General features: G+C 42.0%; 1 protein-coding gene across 1 annotated transcript in view; it reads left to right on the forward strand.

Moving 5' to 3' along the window:
- LRIG3 (leucine rich repeats and immunoglobulin like domains 3) overlaps positions 1–10,099 on the forward strand; it is a 104,493-nt gene extending 94,394 nt beyond the window's left edge. The window contains exons 15-19 of the mRNA XM_077265377.1: positions 3,755–4,207; positions 4,503–4,658; positions 5,230–5,373; positions 5,474–5,731; positions 9,487–10,099. Of these exons, the coding sequence (XP_077121492.1) occupies positions 3,755–4,207; positions 4,503–4,658; positions 5,230–5,373; positions 5,474–5,731; positions 9,487–9,716 (1,241 nt within the window). The 3' untranslated portion in view covers positions 9,717–10,099. The remainder of the gene's footprint in view (positions 1–3,754; positions 4,208–4,502; positions 4,659–5,229; positions 5,374–5,473; positions 5,732–9,486) is intronic.
- The last annotated feature ends 13,957 nt before the right edge of the window (positions 10,100–24,056 follow it).

Consider the following 24,056-nt stretch of genomic DNA (forward strand, 5'->3'; position numbering starts at 1 on the left):
GGGGAGCTCCAATGTTTAGGCACACGGGGACTCTCCAAACGCGACATGGTGTCCGCTAAAGATTGGAGCCAATTTTTCATTCAAAAAGTCAAATGGCGCGCCTTCCCTTCCAAGCCCTGCCATGCGCCCAAACAGTGGTTTACCCCCACATATGAGGTATCAGCGTACTCAGGACAAATTGGACAACAACTTTCGTGGTCCAGTTTCTCCTTTTACCCTTGGGGAAAAAAAAAATTGTTGCTAAAAGATCATTTTTGTGACTAAAAAGTTAAATGTTCATTTTTTCCTTCCATGTTGCTTCTGCTGCTGTGAAACACCTGAAGGGTTAATAAACTTCTTGAATGTGGTTTTGAGCACCTTGAGGGGTGCAGTTTTTAGAATGGTGTCACTTTTGGGTATTTTCAGCTATATAGAACCCTCAAACTGACTTCAAATGTGAGGTGGTCCCTAAAAAAAATGGTTTTGTAAATTTTGTTGTAAAAATGAGAAATCACTGGTCAAATTTTAACCCTTATAACTTACATAGTTACATAGTTATTAAGGTTGAAGGAAGACTGTAAGTCCATCTAGTTCAACCCATAGCCTAACCTAACATGCCCTAACATGTTGATCCAGAGGAAGGCAAAAAAAACCCATGTGGCAAAGAGTAACTCCACCATGGGGAAAAAAATTCCTTCCCGACTCCACATACGGCAATCAGACTAGTTCCCTGGATCAACACCTTATCAAGGAATCTAGTGTATATACCCTGTAACATTATACTTTTCCAGAAAGGTATCCAGTCCCCTCTTAAATTTACTTAATGAATCACTCATTACAACATCATACGGCAGAGAGTTCCATAGTCTCACTGCTCTTACAGTAAAGAATCCGCGTCTGTTATTATGCTTAAACCTTCTTTCCTCCAGACGTAGAGGATGCCCCCTTGTCCCGGTCTCAGGTCTATGATTAAAAAGATCATCAGAAAGGTCTTTGTACTGTCCCCTCATATATGTACAGGTCCTTCTCAAAAAATTAGCATATAGTGTTAAATTTCATTATTTACCATAATGTAATGATTACAATTAAACTTTCATATATTATAGATTCATTATCCACCAACTGAAATTTGTCAGGTCTTTTATTGTTTTAATACTGATGATTTTGGCATACAACTCCTGAAAACCCCAAAAACCTGTCTCAATAAATTAGCATATTTCACCCGTCCAATCAAATAAAAGTGTTTTTTAATAACAAACAAAAAAACCATCAAATAATAATGTTCAGTTATGCACTCAATACTTGGTCGGGAATCCTTTGGCAGAAATGACTGCTTCAATGCGGCGTGGCATGGAGGCAATCAGCCTGTGACACTGCTGAGATGTTATGGAGGCCCAGGATGCTTCAATAGCGGCCTTAAGCTCATCCAGAGTGTTGGGTCTTGCGTCTCTCAACTTTCTCTTCACAATATCCCACAGATTCTCTATGGGGTTCAGGTCAGGAGAGTTGGCAGGCCAATTGAGCACAGTAATACCATGGTCAGTAAACCATTTACCAGTGGTTTTGGCACTGTGAGCAGGTGCCAGGTCGTGCTGGAAAATGAAATCTTCATCTCCATAAAGCATTTCAGCCGATGGAAGCATGAAGTGCTCCAAAATCTCCTGATAGCTAGCTGCATTGACCCTGCCCTTGATGAAACACAGTGGACCAACACCAGCAGCTGACATGGCACCCCACACCATCACTGACTGTGGGTACTTGACACTGGACTTCAGGCATTTTGGCATTTCCTTCTCCCCAGTCTTCCTCCAGACTCTGGCACCTTGATTTCCGAATGACATGCAAAATTTGCTTTCATCAGAAAAAAGTACTTGGGACCACTTAGCAACAGTCCAGTGCTGCTTCTCTGTAGCCCAGGTCAGGCGCTTCTGCCGCTGTTTATGGTTCAAAAGTGGCTTTACCTGGGGAATGCGGCACCTGTAGCCCATTTCCTGCACACGCCTGTGCACGGTGGCTCTGGATGTTTCCACACCAGACTCAGTCCACAATCTTCCTCAGGGTCCGGTCACCTCTTCTCGTTGTACAGCGTTTTCTGCCACATTGTTTCCTTCCAACAGACTTACCATTGAGGTGCCTTGATACAGCACTCTGGGAACAGCCTATTTGTTGAGAAATTTCTTTCTGGGTCTTACCCTCTTGCTTGAGGGTGTCAATGATGGCCTTCTTGACATCTGTCAGGTCGCTAGTCTTACCCATGATGGGGGTTTTGAGTAATGAACCAGGCAGGGAGTTTTTAAAAGCCTCAGGTATCTTTTGCATGTGTTTAGAGTTAATTAGTTGATTCAGAAGATTAGGGTAATGGGTCGTTTAGAGAACCTTTTCTTGATATGCTAATTTATTGAGACAGGTTTTTTGGGTTTTCAGGAGTTGTATGCCAAAATCATCAGTATTAAAACAATAAAAGACCTGACAAATTTCAGTTGGTGGATAATGAATCTATAATATATGAAAGTTTAATTGTAATCATTACATTATGGTAAATAATGAAATTTAACACTATATGCTAATTTTTTGAGAAGGACCTGTATACATTAAAATAAGATCACCCCTTAGTCTTCGTTTTTCCAAACTAAATAGCCCCAAGTGTAATAACCTATCTTGGTATTGCAGACCCCCCAGTCCTCTAATAACCTTGGTCGCTCTTCTCTGCACCCGCTCCAGTTCAGCTATGTCTTTCTTATACACCGGAGACCAGAACTGTGCACAGTATTCTAAGTGTGGTCGAACTAGTGACTTGTATAGAGGTAAAATTATGTTCTCCTCATGAGCATCTATGCCTCTTTTAATACATCCCATTATTTTATTTGCCTTTGTAGCAGCTGCCTGACACTGGCCACTGAATATGAGTTTGTCATCCACCCATATACCCAGGTCTTTTTCATTGACGGTTTTGCCCAGAGTTTTAGAATTAAGCACATAGTTATACATCTTATTACTTCTACCCAAGTGCATGACCTTACATTTATCCCCATTAAAGCTCATTTGCCATTTGTCAGCCCAAGCTTCTAGTTTACATAAATCATCCTGTAATATAAAATTGTCCTCCCCTGTATTGATTACCCTGCAGAGTTTAGTGTCATCTGCAAATATTGAAATTCTACTCTGAATGCCCCCTACAAGGTCCTTATAAATATGTTAAAAAGAAGAACTTCCTAGCAAAAAAAAAATTTTTGTTTCCAAAATTGTGCTAATGTAAAGTAGACGTGTGGGAAATGTTATTTATTAACTATTTTGTGTCACATAACTCTGGTTAAACAGAATAAAAATTCAAAATGTGAACATTGCGAAATTTTCAAAATTTTCGACAAATTTCCGTTTTTTTTTCACAAATAAACGCAGAAATTATCGACCTAAATTTACCACTAACATGAAGCCCAATATGTCACGAAAAAACAATCTCTAGGATCCGTTGAAGCGTTCCTGAGTTATTACCTCATAAAAGGACACTAGTCAGAATTGCAAAAAATGGCCAGGTCATGAAGGTCAAAATAGGCTGGGTCATGAAGGGGTTAAAGAACAGCTTTAATCATATAAGAACCTTTAATATTAAAATGACAACCCTGGTCATCTGTAAAATATTTTAACGTGTATGCAGAAATTGGGGTGTAGTTTGCCTTTTCTAGAGTGGACACGTCAATACTACATATTTGAAATGTGTTTGCCTTACTGACAGGGTGTGATTCAACTTTTTTTTTTTTTTTTTCTTTCCTAACAGAAACCCCATTTTTTCTGCGACCATTGGTAGATCGAACTGTATCAAAAGGAGAAACCACAGTCCTGCAATGCATAGCAGGGGGAAACCCTGCACCAAAAGTGAATTGGACGAAGGATGACAAACCTTTGACTGTAACAGAGAGACACTTCTTTGCTGCTGGGAATCAACTTCTTATTCTCGTAGATACAGACTTTGAAGATGCTGGAAAATACACTTGCGAGATGTCCAATATTCTTGGAACGGAGAGGGGCAATATACATCTCTCTGTAATTCCCAATCCAACTTGTGATTCCCCTGCAAATGCCACACCATCGTTGGAGGATGATGGCTGGGCCACCGTTGGGGTGGTGATTATAGCCGTGGTTTGCTGTGTTGTGGGAACCTCTCTCGTGTGGGTGGTCATCATATACCACACACGAAGACGGAATGAGGATTGCAGTGTTACAAACACAGGTGGGTATGACTGTAGAGCAAGGCAAGAAATCAAAAGCTGTGAGCTTTAAGTTTTGGTTAATCAAATTGCCATTCATCTGTGGTTAGAAGGGACACACAAGGTTGGAAGAACATATGTTGGGCAATGAGCTTCATCTGGTGGAAAACATCTGGGGTTTCTAAGATTTTCTTTTTTTTTTCTTTAAGTATACCACAGATTACAACAGTAGATATATTTAGATCTTGAACCACCAGAATATTCTAAGTCTCAACATATACGTGTAGTTACTGTAACACATGCAACCTTATTTTACAGATGAGACAAACCTGCCAGTGGATACTCCAAGCTACTTGTCTTCCCAGGGAACACTTGCCGACAGACAAGAAGGATACATCTCCTCTGAAAATGGAAGCCATCATTACATACCCTCCTCCATGAGTGGTTACTTCTTGCAGCAGAGAGACTCTAATGGTATTTTAGAGTCTTATTGGAAATAAGATATATAGCAAAGTTTCTTATCATAGAAATCCGCTGCTTTCTCCTCCATGACTGATATATCATTCTCCAAATTCTCAATTAATAGATAAAATCTGTATTGAGTGATTTTACAGATTTTTTTTTTTCCATTACCGAGCTAGGAGATGAGTTAATTCTCATAACCTTTAGCAGAATCAGTCTGCCTCTATCTCCATAGAATGTTAAAAGCACCAATTGTCATCTCCTATCTCACTAATGGGAAACTGTCTTGGTTAGATGCAAATTTTACAGATTTTCGCTATGAATTGAGAATAAAAATCAATCCAGGAGAATAAGTGAATTTCTCTGACTTGAGAGAGATTAGAGTTTCTTTTCTTATTTTTATTGATTTATGGTATTGATTTATGGAATAGAGTAACTGTGGGTTTAATTTTGAAGTCGTATGTGACCATAAACACGACAGTATGAGTATCCTTTTCATATACAGACATTTTTCCTTGAAAGTGGATGCAGGTGGCTTCTAGCTCCGTCTGTCTCTGAATAAAATATTTTGTTTTATTTTTAGTTATTTGTCATTTGGATAATGGAAGTGAAGCTGACCTAGAAACTGGAAACGATCCACTTAATTATCCATATGTGGGCCAGCAAAGCTCAATGTATTTAAAAGGAAGCTTGTACAACCCTGAAGGATGTGAAGTCTACCAAGCTAGTAGGTGTAAACCTCAGCAAACCACTTTTTTTTTTTTTTTTTCCTAGGTTTGTATTTGACAAAAAAAGATTAAGTGATTTTGTTTTATTTCTTTTAAAAGGCTGTATTTTAGATCAAGGATCAGCAACCCTCAATGCTTATGAGCCAGATTCTGGAATACAAAAGGACTTTGGATCCTTATACACACAACAAAGCGACGAACATTTCATCAATAATTCAGATGTAAATGGCAGTTTTCCTGTGATCTATGCTGTTCCTGGCTCTGTCTGTGACCAAAGTGAAGAGAACAGGGCTAACACTGAGTCAGAGCCAGACGTTGCTGGGGTGAAGAAGAATTCTGATAAAACGTTGCACATGGGTAAGGTACATTTTTCTTGAATTAAGATTGATTTTGTTTAGGGCAGTGTCACTAGTGGGCCCCTTCAATTGACGATTTATTCGGCAGAACAAAAGTTCATAGAATCGCTCATTCCCAATTTTTGCCCCATGTAAACATATCCAGCCTGATTTGCAGCTTTCATGGATGTATGAAAATCGGTCAATTGTGTTAGCACATCCCTTCTTTAAGACAGAAATGTGCTGATAATATTCTCAAACTGTATAGGACAAACTACTTGTCATTACAATTGCAAAATGTAAGATGAGCGCCGATCCGTTGATATGTTGTCAAAACTCTTTTGAGTTGTTAACTTGTCCGTTCAGATTCAGGCCGGCGTCACACTCAGCGTATGAAAATACGGTCCGTTTTTTGTGGCCGTAATACGCAGAAATGTTCCCAAAATAGTGATCTGTATGTCATCCGTAGGCAGGGTGTGTCAGCGTATTTTGCGCATGGCATCCTCTGTATGTAATCCGTATGGCATCAGTACTGCGATATTTTCTCGCAGGCTTGCAAAACCGACATCTAATGGATTTATGTGCTCAAATGTTCGTTAAAACATATATACAGTGTATGTGTGTGTATGTATATATGTATATATATATATATATATATATATATATATATATATATATATATATATATATATATATGTGTGTGTATATATATATGTGTATGTGTGTGTGTGTATGTATATATATATATATGTATATGTGTGTGTGTGTATATATATATATATATATATATATATATATATATTTCAGCGCGAGATATATAGAACACCGCTGCGTATTTCTCGCAAAAGTCACACTGCTGGTCCGTGTGTAATCCGTATTTTTCTCGCCCCCATAGACTTTCATTGGCGATTTTTTTTTTTTTTTTTTTTATTATTTTTTTTTAATTTATTTTATTTATTTATTTATTTTTGTGCAATACGGTGACAAACGCAGCATGCTGCGATTTTCTACGGCTGTACAAGACCGTATATTACGGATCAGTAAAATACGGCAGATAGGAACTGGGACATAGAGAATAATTGTACCGTATGCAATCCGTATTTTCTGCACCTCTCACACATCCGTAAAACTCGCTAGTGTGACGCCGGCCTCACTCCTAAAAACATTGCTGTAAGTTTAGAAAAGAACAGAGAGCAGCCACAAACAGGAGCAGGGGTACCGGAGTGCAGATATCAAGGAATATGCTTCCTATCCTGGTATATGCACCCTCACTCGATCGAGAGAGAGAGATACAAAGAATACAAAGATGGAACAGCACAAATCCTTTACTTATCCTCGGGTGCAAGGCCCAAACAACCCGTCCTCTGGTTGCTTTCAGTCCATATGCTTCACAAAAACAGCCAGCACTCCATATTCTTAAAGATAATGTGCAGGAATTTATTGAACCCACATCTCCTTGTGACGTTTCGGCTCTGAATGACCCTTTCTCAAGCAGTGAGTGTTACTACATACAGTCTATTTATAGAGACACATCCCCTTCATCCCCTAATTACAGCCAATTGGTGAATTTCATATTTTATAAATTATTATAAAGTGCTTTAGTGCTATCCGTGTGTAAGTATTTCTACATAACCAATTCGTTCATAGAGCAACTGTCCATTCATTTAATGCCTACCTCTGGAGGAACATAACGATTTTGGAGGATCCAGCATGTTGTCGGCGTCCTGGAATGCCTACTGCGCATGTCACTGCGTCTCTGTTCACAACCTAACCACATGTCCTCGACCTGTCGGCTGCCTTTGACACAGTGGACCATTCCCTATTATTACAGACCCTCTCATCCCTTGGCATCACAGACTTGGCCCTATCCTGGATCTCATCATACCTAACAGACCGGACATTCAGCGTCTCCCACTCACACACCACCTCCTCACCTCGCCCCCTCTGTGTCGGAGTCCCACAAGGTTCAGTCCTTGGGCCCCTGCTCTTCTCCATTTACACCTTTGGCCTGGGACAGCTCATAGAATCTCATGGCTTTCAGTATCACCTCTATGCTGATGACACACAGATCTACATCTCTGGACCAGATATCACCTCCCTACTAACCAGAATCCCTCAATGTCTGTCCACTATTTCATCCTTCTTCTCCGCTAAATTTCTGAAACTTAACATGGACAAAACAGAATTCATCATCTTTCCCCCATCTCACGTGACCCCCCCCCAACGAACCTATCCATTACAGTAAATGGCTGCCCACTCTCCCCAGTCCCACAAGCTCGCTGCCTCGGGGTTATCCTTGACGCTGATCTCTCCTTCAAACCACATATCCAAGCCCTTTCCACTTCCTGCCGACTTCAACTCAAAAATATTGCACGAATCCGTTCATTCCTCAACCAAGAATCTGCAAAAACCCTAGTCCATGCCCTCATCATCTCTCGTCTTGACTACTGCAACCTCCTGCTCTGTGGCCTCCCCTCAAACACTCTCGCACCCCTCCAATCTATTCTAAACTCTGCTGCCCGACTAATCCACCTGTCCCCCCGCTATTCTCCGGCCTCTCCCCTCTGTCAATCCCTTCACTGGCTCCCCATTGCCCAGAGACTCCAGTACAAAACCCTAACCATGACGTACAAAGCCATCCACAACCTGTCTCCTCCTTACATCTGTGACCTCATCTCCCGGTACTTTCCTACACGCAACCTCCGATCCTCACAAGATCTCCTTCTCTACTCCCCTCTTATCTCCTCTTCCCACAATCGTATACAAGATTTCTCTCGCGTATCACCCCTACTCTGGAACCCTCTACCACAACACATCAGACTCTCGCCCACCATCGAAACCTTCAAAAAGAATCTGAAGACCCACCTCTTCCGACAAGCCTACAACCTGCAGTAACCACCGATCAACCAACCGCTGCACGATCAGCTCTATCCTCACCTACTGTATTCTCACCCATCCCTTGTAGATTGTGAGCCCTCGCGGGCAGGGTCCTCACTCCTCCTGTACCAGTTATGACTTGTATTGTTCAAGATTATTGTACTTGTTTTTATTATGTATACCCCTCCTCACTTGTAAAGCGCCATGGAATAAATGGCGCTATAACAATAAATAATAATAATAATAATAATAATAATAATGTTGGATTGAGGACCAATCAAAATCACTGTACCGCTCATTCAGAGCTGAAACATCGCAAGGAGATGTGGGTTCAATAAATTCCTGCACATTATCTTTAAGAATATGGAGTGCTGCCTGTTTTTGTTAAGTGTGTGTGTATATATATATATATCTATATATCCTCAGTTCATGTATATGCCCCCCCTCCCCACATACTGGTATATGCCCCCCCTCCCCACATACTGGTATATGCTCCCCCAATACTGGTATATGTCCCCTATCCTGCTGGTGCTGCTGTTCAATACATAGAGGAAAAAAACCCCACAAACACTGCTACCCACCTTCCTTCCTTTCATCCGCCATGTCATCTTCTGAAGCTGGCAGCTGACTTAAGCGTCCAAGCAAAGGGGGCGCTAGATGTCACTGCCATGTGCCCAGTCGCGTGTATGCAAATTTCAGCTGCTGGCCCACTGATGCGGAACGGCGTGCATGCCAACAGGGAGGACTCTGCGTGCAGTATAAAGAACACTAATATACTAACCATAGTGTAGGTCAAAATACAATCCTATCTGTAGGTCCTAGTCATTTTTTTTTTTTTTTTTTATGATTTAATGAGCCTTCTGAAAAATAGGCTTAAACATTTGTTTCTCTAATTTCCAGGCACATTTGGAAAATCTGTTTGGAAGCCCCCTCATGAAACTTTCCAGAAAACAATGGGATATGTGACCACGCACACTAATAGTCATTCCTCATTGGACATACATTTAGACTGTAATACAGAAGAGCCATCAAGAATTGCTCTAACAGATGAGACTGGGAAAGAACTCGCCAAGCAGAGGATTTCTGACAATCATAGGACTATGTTTTATTGCTATGATATAGACACATAGCAGCTTAGCAATATTTGCATTTCTTAATCCAAAGACTGTAACAATCTACCTCAACTATAGACTTTGCCCAAAGGGAAATAATAATGAATTATGAGTTAATGCAAAGTCACTAGCAATGGTTTTCAGAAAATCTGAAGAAAAAAACTTTGCGTAAAATATCTCCTTATTTTAGAGCTTTTGTTTGAAGTAAAGAGAAAAATCCTGCCATAATTTAAAAACTGTAAATATTGGTTCTAAATATTTTTTTGTATTTTTATATCAGATTTTCTATGGAAAATGAATAATGTATTCTAAAGAAGTTGCCAAATCTTTTTGGTTTTTGGCTCTTTAAATGTATTGTACATTTGCACAGTATGAAGAATAAATAAAAAGGTGCTTTAATATGTGTTAGTGATGGTGCCATATGATTTTTAGAATGATCAACAGTTCATATCAAAAGTAGAAATTGTTGAATTGTATACAGTACAGACCAAAAGTTTGGACACACCTTCTCATTTAAAGACTTTTCAGTATTTTCATGACTATGAAAATTGTACATTCACACTGAAGGCATCAAAACTATGAATGAACACGTGTAATTATATACTTAACAAAAAAGTGTGAAACAACTGAAATTATGTCTTGTATTCTAGGTTCTTCAAAGTAGCCACCTTTTGCTTTGATGACTGCTTTGCACACTCTTGGCATTCTCTTGATGAGCTTCAAGAGGTAGTCACCAGGAATGGTTTTCAATTCACAGGTGTGTGTCAGGTTTAATAAGTGGGATTTCTTGCCTTATAAATGGGGTTGGGACCATCAGTTGTGTTGTGCAGAAGTCTAGTGGATACACAGCTGATAGTCCTACTGAATAGACTGTTAGAATTTGTATAAAGGGGTATTCCCATAACCAATATCCTATCACACTATGCAGTATGTGGAATAATAATAATATTAGCAAATACCTCCAATTAGAAATGAAGTATAGTTCTTCAGATTCACTATGTCGCTTACCTCATGTAGGCCATTGCAGCAGCTTAGGTATCCATGGTTATGACCACTAAAAGCTACTCAACGGTCACTGAGTGGCCATAATCATGGATACCTAAGCTACTGCAATGTCCTACATTAAGAAACTTGGCGAATCTGAAGGACTATACTAAATTTCTCTTTGGACATACAGTACAGACCAAAAGTTTGGACACACCTTCTCATTTTAAATTTTTTCTGTATTTTCATGACTATGAATTGTACATTCACACTGAAGGCATCAAAACTATTAATTAACACATGTGGAATTATATACTTAACAAAAAAGTGTGAAACAACTGAAAATATGTCTTATATTCTAGGTTCTTCAAAGTAGCCACCTTTTGCTTTGATGACTGCTTTGCACACTCTTGGCATTCTCTTGATGAACTTCAAGAGGTAGTCACCGGGAATGGTCTTCCAACAATCTTGAAGGAGTTCCCAGAGATGCTTAGCACTTGTTGGCCCTTTTGCCGTCAATCTGCGGTCCAGCTCACCCCAAACCATCTCGATTGGGTTCAGGTCTGGTGACTGTGGAGGCCAGGTCATCTGGCGTAGCACCCCATCACTCTCCATCTTGGTCAAATAGCCCTTACACAGCCTGGAGGTGTGTTTAGGGTCATTGTCTTGTTGAAAAATAAATGATGTGTCCAACAAAACGCAAACTGGATTGAATAGCATGCCGCTGCAAGATGCTGTGGTAGCCATGCTGGTTCAGTATGCCTTCAATTTTGAATATATCCCCAACAGTGTCACCAGCAAAGCACCCCCACACCATTACACCACCTCCTCCATGCTTCACAGTGGGAACCAGGCATGTAGAGTCCATCCGTTCACCTTTTGTGTCGCACAAAGACACGGTGGTTGGAATCAAAGATCTCAAATTTGGACTCATCAGACCAAAGCACAGATTTCCACTGGTCTAATGTCCATTCCTTGTTTTCTTTAGCCCAAACAAGTCTCTTCTGCTTGTTGCCTGTCCTTAGCAGTGGTTTCCTAGCAGCTATTTTACCATGAACACCTGCTGCACAATGTCTCCTCTTATCAGTTGTTGTAGAGATGTGTCTGCTGCTAGAACTCTGTGTTGCATTGACCTGATCTCTAATCTGAGCTGCTGTTAACCTGCGATTTCTGAGGCTGGTGACTCGGATAAACTTATCCTCAGAAGCAGAGGTGACTCTTGGTCTTCCTTTCCTGCGGCGGTCCTCATGTGAGCCAGTTTCTTTGTAGCGCTTGATGGTTTTTGCAACTGCGCTTGGGACACTTTCAAAGTTTTCCCAATTTTTCAGACTGACTGACCTTCATTTCTTAAAGTAATAATGCCCACTCGTTTTTCTTTACTTAGCTGCTTTTTTCTTGCCACAATACAAATTCTAACAGTCTATTCAGTAGGACTATCAGCTGTGTACCCACCAGACTTCTGCACAACACAACTGGCAACTGATGGTCCAAACCCCATTTATAAGGCAAGAAATCCCACTGTGAAGTGAAAACCATTTCCGGTGACTACCTCTTGAAGCTCATCAAGAGAATGCCAAGAGTGTGCAAAGCAGTCATCAAAGCAAAAGGTGGCTACTTTGAAGAACCTAGAATATCAGACATAATTTCAGTTGTTTCACACTTTTTTGTTAAGTATATAATTCCACATGTGTTAATTCATAGTTTTGATGCCTTCAGTGTGAATGTACAATTCATGGTCATGAAAATGCTGAAAAGTCTTTAACTGAGAAGGTGTGTCCAAACTTTTGGTCTGTACTGTATGTCCAAAGAGAAATTTAGTATAGTCCCTTCAGATTTGCCAAGTTTCTTAGGACATTGCAGTAGCTTAGGTATCCATGATTATGGCCACTCATAGTGACCGTTGAGTAGCTTTTAGTGGTCATAACCATGGACACCTAAGCTGCTGCAATGGCCTACATGACGTAAGCAACATTGTGAATCTGAAGAACTATAATTCATTTCTAATTGGAGGTATTTGCTAATATTATTATTCCACATACTGCATAGTGTGATAGGATATTGGTTATGGGAATACCCCTTTATCTCTTTTGTGGGACAACTTCTTTGGTGCAGATCACCTTTTATGAAATGTACTAGTGTGGGCATAAAGGATACTAATAGATATAGAGTGAATGTGAAAACATGTACACACAGGTGTTAAAATGCTAAGTTTTTGTCATGTAAAAAAAAACCTAAAATGCAGTTGCATATATGTAAATTGCCTCTTCAGAGAAAAAGAGGACTTGAACACTATAGCGCCACCTGTTGGAAGTAGCGATCCTACAAGTCACAATCAACCCTTTAATGAGTCGTGCAATATGACTTAGGGCTGTTGTTGTTATACTCAGGGTTCTTATTGTTGTGCTGAAGGTGAAATTGTCATTGTCACATGCTGTACACAACCAATACATGCCAGAATTTCCTTCGGCTCCTTTAATGTTTCTGTAGGCCTCTTGGCAGCCTCCATGATCAATATGCCGCCTGAGTTTTTACCTAGTTTTGCTGTATATGCATTTTTCTAGGTAATGTCACTGTGTTGTGCCAAATGTAATCCACCTTTTGATGAGTCTTTCTTGTATTATGGTATAATGCCTTGGACATTTTCTTGTACCCTTTTACTGACTGTTCGCTTACGGCACATCAAAGATCTTTGTTGAACGTTGCTTACGGACCATGGCTTTTGCCGAACAATGCAGATAGCATTTTCATGAAATTTTCTTATGAAAACTGCTACACTTTATAGGGGTTAATCGTTGTAAATGATGGCAGCTGTATACTGACTATTTAACCTGTGTTTTAAAGTTGGTTAGTTCTGAACATAAAGGATTGTCAATTATAAGAGGGTGTTTCCCCCTCAATGTTTTGTTTAATTCTCAGTTGAATTTATCCCCTTAATCCCATATGACGTACTATCCCGTCGTGGTGACCTAGGACTCAATTCCCAGGGATGGGATAGTACGTCATAGGCTATCGGCCGCGCTCACGGGGGGGGGGGGGAGCGCGGCCAATTGCCGCCGCACGGACCGCTCCCGGCACATTTAACCCCCGGAACACTGCGATCAAACATGGTCACAGCGTTCCCGGCGGCATAGGGAACGCTGTGATGTGATCGCGTTGTACCGAGCGTGTCCTCCCTGCAGGGCCCGGATCCAAAATGGACGCGGGGCTCCTTTCGGGTCCTGCAGGGAGGTGGGGAGCAGGCGACAGCAAGCCTGGAGCACTGCCTGTCAGATCATTGATCTGACACTATACTGTGATGTTCCCCCCTGGGGCAATGTTATAAAGTAAAAGAAAAAATTTTTTTTACATGTGTTTAACAAAAAAAAAAAAATTGTTCCAATAAATTTCGGTATCAAAATAAAACAAAAGTACACATTTAGTATCACCGCGTCTGTAACGACCTGACTTATAAAACTGTCCCACTAGTTATCCCCTTCAGTGAACGCCATAAAAAAAAAAGGCAATAAACAGCGCTTTATTATCATACCGCCGAACAAAAAGTGGAATATCACGCGATCAAAAAAGATGGATATAAATCGCCATGGTACTGCTGAAAACATCATCTTGTCCCGCAAAAGACGAGCTGCCATACAGCATCATCAGCGAAAAACTAAAGTTATAGTCCTCAGAATAAAGCGATGCAAAAATAATTATTGTTTGTATAAAAGTTTTATCATATAAAAGCGCCAAAACATAAAAAAATTATAGTTACTTACTGATAACGGTGTTTCTCTGATCCCATGATGGCACCACGGAGAGAGGGGTCCGCCCCCAGGGACAGGTAACCTACAGGTGAAAAAGGGCGTACCTCTCTCCCACATCAGTTGGTTTACAGAGCCTTTATACAGAACTTCAGCTGCAACTTAATATTTACACGAATTAAGCTTAACAAATTTAACTTAACAGAGGCACCGTGACTAAAGCTAATTATTAGTACATTATAATGTGCACACCTGTGTGTGAAAAGGGAGGGAATATACGGGTGCCATCATGGGATCAGAGAAATACCGTTATCGGTAAGTAACTATAATTTTCTCTATCCCCATGATGGCACCACGGAGAGATTTGCATAGATTGTAATTCTTAGGGAGGGACCACTGCCTCTAGAACCCTTCTCCCAAAGGTGAGATCAGAGGAGGTCAAGTCTAAACGGTAATGTTTGAAAAATGTGGACTGGGAAGACCAAGTGGCCGCTCTACATATCTGTTGTATCGAAGCGCCAGCTCTCTCCGCCCAGGATGATGCCACTGCTCTGGTTGAGTGAGCCTTTATATTCTCCGGGATGGCCGTCCCACCGGATGAGTAGGATAGAGCGATAGCATCTCTTATCCACCTTGCTAACGTGGCTTTCTATGCTTTCTGTCCCTTCCGTGGACCCTGGAAGCAGACAAACAGAGCCCTATCCTTCCTGCACTCCCTAGTGGCTGACAGATATTGGACTAGGCATCTTTTTACATCTTGGTATGCAGTGTTTTTTCTCCCTCATTTTTGGGGTTGGGACAAAATGAGGGTAGAGAGATCTCTTGTGTCCTATGAAATTGTGACGCGATTTTAGGGAGGTAGGCCGGGTCAGTTTTAAGAATGACTCTATCGTAGAGGATTTGAGTAAAGGGAGGACATGCGGATAATGCTTGTATGTCGCTGACACGACGGGCCGAGGTTAGGGCCACTAGGAGTGTGGTTTTTAGAGGTAGGATCTTTAGGGGCGCGTCTGCCAGGGGTTCAAAGGGAGGTTTAGTTAGAGCTTTTAAAACAAGGTTTAGGTCCCATGGAGGGGTATTATGGAGAGGGATAGGCCTTGATCTACCCGAAGCTTTAATGAATCTCATGATCCATTGGTTTCTGGCTAGATCATGATTATACAAAGCTCCCAAGGCTGCTACCTGAACCTTTAGAGTACTCGTAGCTAAACCTTTTTCCAATCCCTTCTGCAGGAACTCAAGAATTTTCCCTATTGGGATTTCCCCAGATGGGTCTGCGCCCGATACCGACATAAATTTTTTTCCACACTTTCCCATATATTCTGGTGGTTACGAGTTTTCTACTCTGTAATAACGTGGACACTAGATTGGGTGAGAAACCTTTATCGCTTAGTAGCTTCCTTTCAAAAGCCAAGCTGTCATGTGTAGGCTTTTTACATTGGGGTGAAACACTGGACCCTGGGATAACAGATTCTGAGTGTCCGGTAGAACCCACGGGCTTTCTATGGACATTTTTCTTAGTCAAGAAAACCATATTCTGCGAGGCCAGAATGGAGCTATTACTATCACTGTTGCTCCCTCCTCCCGAATTTTCCTCAGGACTAGGGGGATAAGGGATATTGGAGGGAACGCATAGGCGAGACGATAGTCCCAGGGGATTGTAAGGGCGTCCAGAGCTACTGGGTCCCCCCGGGGATCGATTGAGCAGAACCTTTTTACTTTCCGGTTTTGACTGTCCGCAAATAGGTCTATTTCTGGCTTTCCCCAACGTTTTACTATCTGGTTGAATACCGATTGTTTTAGCTCCCACTCCCCCTGTTTTAAGCAAGTCCTGCTGAGGAAGTCTGTGGTTTGGTTTTCCGAGCCTTTTATGTAGAGAGCTGTTAATGAGTTCAGATTGTGCTCTGCTATGTGAAAGATGGATTGAGTTTCCTCCATCAGTGCTCGTGACCTGGTGCCCCCTTGGTGGTTTAGATATGCTACCACCACCTGGTTGTCTGAGAAGATTTTTACGTGGTGAGAGCGAAGGAGTTTTAGAAAGTGTGTTAGGGCGAGCTTTACCGCTAACAGTTCTTTCATGTTTGATGAGACTAACTCTTGACTTTAGCTCCAATTCCCTTGTGCCACTTGATCGTCTACATGTGCTCCCCACCCCCAGGGGCTTGCATCCGTCATTAGGACTTATTCCGTCGGTAGTGCCCAAGGGACCCCCTTGGTAAAATTTACTGGGTCCGCCCACCATTCTAGGGAGTGTATCGTAGTTGATGATTTACTTAATTGCCAGTCTAAATTTCCGCCCAGATATAGGCTTGAATTTAAAGTCTCCCATTGTAGGTCCCGGGTATGACACTGTGCCCACTGTACGGCCGGGATGCAGGCTGTCATGGAGCCCAACAGTGACACAGCTTTTCTGAGAGTGGTGACTGGAGATGTCGACAACTGTAACACCGCCTGTGTCATTTTTTGAATCTTCCCCTGAGGAAGGTAGCACATTTGTGTGGTCGAGTCCAGGACTATCCCTAAGTATTCCTGTACCTGAGAAGGGACTACTCTGGATTTGGGAAAGTTTAGTAGCCAACCCAGCCTCGACAGAGAAGCCATGACCAAATCCAACTGTTGTTTGCAGTGATGGAATGAGGTCCCTGCTACAAGGAGGTCGTCCAGATAGTTCCCTATCAGGATATTCTGTTCCTGTATGTGAGCCATCACTTCTGACATTATCTTCGTGAACACCCGAGGTGCAATAGCTAACCCGAAGGGGAGGGCCCGAAATTGGTAGTGTTTCACTTCCAATTGAAAATTAATCAAATATCAATAGGTTGGTATAGTGATCAAAGCATAAAATTCCAAAACAACTAATACCTAAAATTACTTTATTAGAAAATACGTTAAAACCATTTTAGACAAAAAACCACAAACCTACAATAATGTAACAACCCAAAGGGGAGGGGAAAAGGGGAGGAAGAAAACCGGGATGGGGCAGTAAGGGAAAATCAGCGAAGGTAGGTGTGGGGGGTAGTTAGATACTTTTATACTCAAAACCAAAAGATAATATAACAGAGGTACTATCTTAGTATATCATGTGCACCCTGCTTGTAAATCTATCGGATAATAGCAAGTACTTGCACAATTTCTTATTTAGGTACCCTCAAAAAGATAACCAACTGAATGATGGCCTATTCAACAGGTCATTGCACACATGCCCTAACAAGATATATCTACATAATTAGTGTCCACAAATCTGCGGAAATGATAACTCATATACTAGGGGATGTTTTATATATAAAGTGCATCAGATACCCATACTCATAAAATTGTACTTAGCCATCAGGAACTCCTCCCCTCATTGCACACTACCCGGCATGTAATTATATCACACAATACCCCGAATAAACTGAATATCTTATCTGGTGTCCAGACGATCATCTAGTGCCTCAACGCGTTTCCCTGCCAAGATACCAGTTCGTCAGGAGGCTAATGGAAAGACCGTTGTGCAGGGATACAGCATACGGCCATCATGATACACTGCTTGTAGGCGTGCAGTGCCACTACCGACGGGGATTTTAAAGTTACTGGTGTTGTAACTAGGACCGCCCACTATATCCTCCAGATGGTACCAGAGGGAACATCCGGGCGGGCGGAACTTTGAGAAAATGTCTTCACGTTCGAAGTGCGCATGTCCCAGCCATCTATGCACTAGAGTTACTCAAGTTTCCTCTCCGTGCCTGCCCCTCCTACGTCACCCTGCGCAGTCATGCGCAGTTCAAAACAAGACGCGCCGATCACAGCAGGCATACTAAGAGTGATAACTATTGCTTCATGATAGCCCCTCAGATCGCGCATGCGTATAGTTAGTATCGTTACAGCGTACTTATTATGACGCTCCACGGCATTAATTCCAGCACATATAGATAATATCGTTACAGCGTTCTTATTATGGCGCTCCACGGCATTAATTCCAGCACGTATAGATAATATCGTTTCAGCGTACTTATTATGGCGCTCCAAGGCATTAATTCCAGCACGTATAGATAATATCGTTTCAGCGTACTTATTATGGCGCTCCAAGGCATTAATTCCAGCACGAGTCGAGGCCAGTCCTGAACACGATGTATTATTTGGAGCACTATTACAGGCTATTTAAACATACAGTACACATGCATGAATCTAAAGGAGGCATATTCATGTCACATTGACCCCTACTTTGGCTAGAGCGCCCCGATGTTTTACATATCCCCGACCTTAAAAGAGCCCAGCAGATTTGTCCGGATACTAAATGATACTCTAGTGAGATAAAAGAGGGGAAACAAGTAAATAATTAATCATCCCCTGATCAGTCACACTCACACACTGTCTCATAAGTGTGTGTCCAAGACTGGAAATCTTCAAAGGAGTAGAGTAGTCAGTACAAAATAATCTGACTAAACAAGCACAGTCTTTTCAAATAAAGCAGCTATAGGTGAGTTGTTCATTTAGCCCCTTAGGTGTTATGGACTCCATTCTGAAGATCCACTGGGATTCCCTTTGCAACAGAACCCTATCCCAGTCACCTTGTCTACCATTCGGTCTAACGACCTCTAAAACACAGAACCTCAAGTTATCTGCATCCCCTTGATGACGTTCCCAAATGTGTCTAGCTACCGGGGTATCCCTTTTGTTTCTCACATCACCTAGATGTTCCCCTATCCGTTTCCTTAATTCCCTTTTTGTCTTCCCTATGTAATTAAGGGGACAGGAGCAGGTTGCCATATAGATAACTCCCGTGCTTTTACAATTAGCAAAATCTCTCAGGAAATATTGCCGATTAGTTGATGCGCTTGAAAAGCATTTACCCAATGTAATGACCCTACAAAAGGAACAACCTCCACATTTAAACATGCCACAGATTTTTCTATCTAACCAGGTTCCTTCAGGTCTCTGCCTGACGTAGTGGCTATGTACTAAGCGGTCCCTGAGCGATCTCCCCCTTCTAAATGTAATCTGTGGCCTAGAAGGGATAAACTCATCAAGAGTATCATCTGCCTTCAAGATCTGCCAAAGTTTCCTCAGAATCCTGTAGATGTTGTCCGATTGAGAATCAAATGTTCCGATCACTCTACAGGTATTCTCCTCCTCCTGTCGCTCTTGAGGTCGAAGGAGTGTGCCTCTATCTTTTTCAAGGGCATTTCTGAAGGCCGGATTCAATACCTCATCAGGATACCCACGTTCTCTAAACCGGTTTCTTAAATCATATGCCTGTGCCCTAAAGGTTTCAACCTGGGAACAGTTTCTCCTTAGGCGTAAGTACTGTCCACGTGGAATGCCTCTCTTGAGAGGCACAGGATGGTGGCTGTCCCATCTCAAGAGGGCATTCATAGATGTTGGTTTGCGGAATACCTTAGTTTCCAAAAGCCCCGAAACGTTTTTACTGATCATAACGTCCAGGAAGGCTAACTCAAACCGTTGACATTCAAAGGTGAAATGTAGACCAATTGTATTAACATTTAGCTCTCGTATCAAGGTCTCAAACTCACACTCTGTCCCATTCCAGATTACAAAGACGTCGTCTATATAGCGATACCACGCCCAAATTTTTTCGGTCCACCAGACCTCCACATCAGGGAAGATGGTCGTTTCCTCCCACCAGCCCAGGAGGAGATTAGCATACGAGGGGGCACATGAGCACCCCATAGCGGTCCCCCTGCGCTGTTGGAAGTACTTACCATCAAACATAAAAAAATTATGAGTTAGAATATATTCCATAAGAGATAGTATAAACTCATTATGTCCCTTGAAATGGACCGCCCTTGTTTTTAAATAAAATTCCAGGGCTTTCAAACCATATTGATGTGGAATACTGCTATATAGGGCTTCAACGTCTATGGAGCAGAGTAGAGTTTTCCTGTCTACCGAGATACCATCGATTTTGCCTAGTAAATCCGATGTGTCTCTTACATAAGATGGAAGAGACGTAACGAATGGTCTAAGGACACGATCAACATATACACCCGCGTTTTGACTTAGAGAACCTACCCCAGACACTATGGGGCGTCCCTTTAACGGGGACAACCCCTTATGAATTTTGGGTATAGCATAAAATGTTGGAATAGTGGGATGCCGGGGTGCCATAAACTTGTATTCATTCTGTGAAATAAGTCTGTCTTCCAGGCCCTTGTCTAAGATTACCATAAGTACCTTTATGAAATCTGTAGTGGGATTTGTATCAAGGAGTCTATATGTCTCTCTGTCATGGAGAATACGTTTGCACATATCAACATACATTGCATGGTCAAGGACAACTAGATTCCCCCCCTTATCCGAGGGTTTGATGATTATATCCCCATTTTTCTCTAATGCAAATGGGGATATAATCATCAAACCCTCGGCCATCTTCCCTGATGTGGAGGTCTGGTGGACCGAAAAAATTTGGGCGTGGTATCGCTATATAGACGACGTCTTTGTAATCTGGAATGGGACAGAGTGTGAGTTTGAGACCTTGATACGAGAGCTAAATGTTAATACAATTGGTCTACATTTCACCTTTGAATGTCAACGGTTTGAGTTAGCCTTCCTGGACGTTATGATCAGTAAAAACGTTTCGGGGCTTTTGGAAACTAAGGTATTCCGCAAACCAACATCTATGAATGCCCTCTTGAGATGGGACAGCCACCATCCTGTGCCTCTCAAGAGAGGCATTCCACGTGGACAGTACTTACGCCTAAGGAGAAACTGTTCCCAGGTTGAAACCTTTAGGGCACAGGCATATGATTTAAGAAACCGGTTTAGAGAACGTGGGTATCCTGATGAGGTATTGAATCCGGCCTTCAGAAATGCCCTTGAAAAAGATAGAGGCACACTCCTTCGACCTAGAGAGCGACAGGAGGAGGAGAATACCTGTAGAGTGATCGGAACATTTGATTCTCAATCGGACAACATCTACAGGATTCTGAGGAAACATTGGCAGATCTTGAAGGCAGATGATACTCTTGATGACTTTATCCCTTCTAGGCCACAGATTACATTTAGAAGGGGGAGATCGCTCAGGGACCGCTTAGTACATAGCCACTACGTCAGGCAGAGACCTGAAGGAACCTGGTTAGATAGAAAAATCTGTGGCATGTTTAAATGTGGAGGTTGTTCCTTTTGTAGGGTCATTACATTGGGTAAATGCTTTTCAAGCGCATCAACTAATCGGCAATATTTCCTGAGAGATTTTGCTAATTGTAAAAGCACGGGAGTTATCTATATGGCAACCTGCTCCTGTCCCCTTAATTACATAGGGAAGACAAAAAGGGAATTAAGGAAACGGATAGGGGAACATCTAGGTGATGTGAGAAACAAAAGGGATACCCCGGTAGCTAGACACATTTGGGAACGTCATCAAGGGGATGCAGATAGCTTGAGGTTCTGTGTTTTAGAGGTCGTTAGACCGAATGGTAGACAAGGTGACTGGGATAGGGTTCTGTTGCAAAGGGAATCCCAGTGGATCTTCAGAATGGAGTCCATAACACCTAAGGGGCTAAATGAACAACTCACCTATAGCTGCTTTATTTGAAAAGACTGTGCTTGTTTAGTCAGATTATTTTGTACTGACTACTCTACTCCTTTGAAGATTTCCAGTCTTGGACACACACTTATGAGATAGTGTGTGAGTGTGACTGATCAGGGGATGATTAATTATTTACTTGTTTCCCCTCTTTTATCTCACTAGAGTATCATTTAGTATCTGGACAAATCTGCTGGGCTCTTTTAAGGTCGGGGATATGTAAAACATCGGGGCGCTCTAGCCAAAGTAGGGGTCAATGTGACATGAATATGCCTCCTTTAGATTCATGCATGTGTACTGTATGTTTAAATAGCCTGTAATAGTGCTCCAAATAATACATCGTGTTCAGAACTGGCCTCGACTCGTGCTGGAATTAATGCCTTGGAGCGCCATAATAAGTACGCTGAAACGATATTATCTATACGTGCTGGAATTAATGCCGTGGAGCGCCATAATAAGAACGCTGTAACGATATTATCTATATGTGCTGGAATCAACGCCGTGGAGCGTCATAATAAGTACGCTGTAACGATACTAACTATACGCATGCGCGATCTGAGGGGCTATCATGAAGCAATAGTTATCACTCTTAGTATACCTGCTGTGATCGGCGCGTCTTGTTTTGAACTGCGCATGACTGCGCAGGGTGACGTAGGAGAGGCAGGCACGGAGAGGAAACTTGAGTAACTCTAGTGCATAGATGGCTGGGACATGCGCACTTCGAACGTGAAGACATTTTCTCAAAGTTCCGCCCGCCCGGATGTTCCCTCTGGTACCATCTGGAGGATATAGTGGGCGGTCCTAGTTACAACACCGGTAACTTTAAAATCCCCGTCGGTAGTGGCACTGCACGCCTACAAGCAGTGTATCATGATGGCCGTATGCTGTATCCCTGCACAACGGTCTTTCCATTAGCCTCCTGACGAACTGGTATCTTGGCAGGGAAACGCGTTGAGGCACTAGATGATCGTCTGGACACCAGATAAGATATTCAGTTTATTCGGGGTATTGTGTGATATAATTACATGCCGGGTAGTGTGCAATGAGGGGAGGAGTTCCTGATGGCTAAGTACAATTTTATGAGTATGGGTATCTGATGCACTTTATATATAAAACATCCCCTAGTATATGAGTTATCATTTCCGCAGATTTGTGGACACTAATTATGTAGATATATCTTGTTAGGGCATGTGTGCAATGACCTGTTGAATAGGCCATCATTCAGTTGGTTATCTTTTTGAGGGTACCTAAATAAGAAATTGTGCAAGTACTTGCTATTATCCGATAGATTTACAAGCAGGGTGCACATGATATACTAAGATGGTACCTCTGTTATGATATTATCTTTTGGTTTTGAGTATAAAAGTATCTAACTACCCCCCACACCTACCTTCGCTGATTTTCCCTTACTGCCCCATCCCGGTTTTCTTCCTCCCCTTTTCCCCTCCCCTTTGGGTTCCATTATCTGGTTACCCGTTTTGGCATATGAGATAGGTGAAGTGGATAGGGTTATTAAGGGTTAGTCGACGAGACCGGGGGCGCCATTTGCGTGATTATTTAGGGGTGCCAACCTCCGCATGCTAGGCAGGGACAGCCTTTATAGGGATCGTGAGGGTTAGACCATTAGCACCTTGTCTTTAATACCCGTATTTTAAACTATTGTGGGTGTCCTGGTAATATCCGGTAAATTTAGGCTAATACATTCCCGATATCACAGGCAAAATAAGGAACCTGTGACATTTTGACATAAATTGCATACTTTTTCCCATAAGGATCACCACCCCCATATCTCCCCTCTCGTATTTTCTAGCGGTATGCCCTGCATAGGCATGGGTCTATGGTGCAGCCCTGCGGGCATTATGGCCGACTAGGTTGAATGGGACAAGCCGGAAAAACTATATAGGCTACCGGTTGGGGTGCCACCTCATTCGGTGGTAAGGGTGATTTGGGGAAGTTTAGGGAATCTATAGCCTTACCCATTTGTTGTTACATTATTGTAGGTTTGTGGTTTTTTGTCTAAAATGGTTTTAACGTATTTTCTAATAAAGTAATTTTAGGTATTAGTTGTTTTGGAATTTTATGTTTATATAGTGTTTCACTTCCCCCTGG

Source organism: Ranitomeya variabilis, chromosome 5, assembly GCF_051348905.1.
Source record: "Ranitomeya variabilis isolate aRanVar5 chromosome 5, aRanVar5.hap1, whole genome shotgun sequence".
Classification (NCBI taxonomy): domain Eukaryota; kingdom Metazoa; phylum Chordata; class Amphibia; order Anura; family Dendrobatidae; genus Ranitomeya; species Ranitomeya variabilis.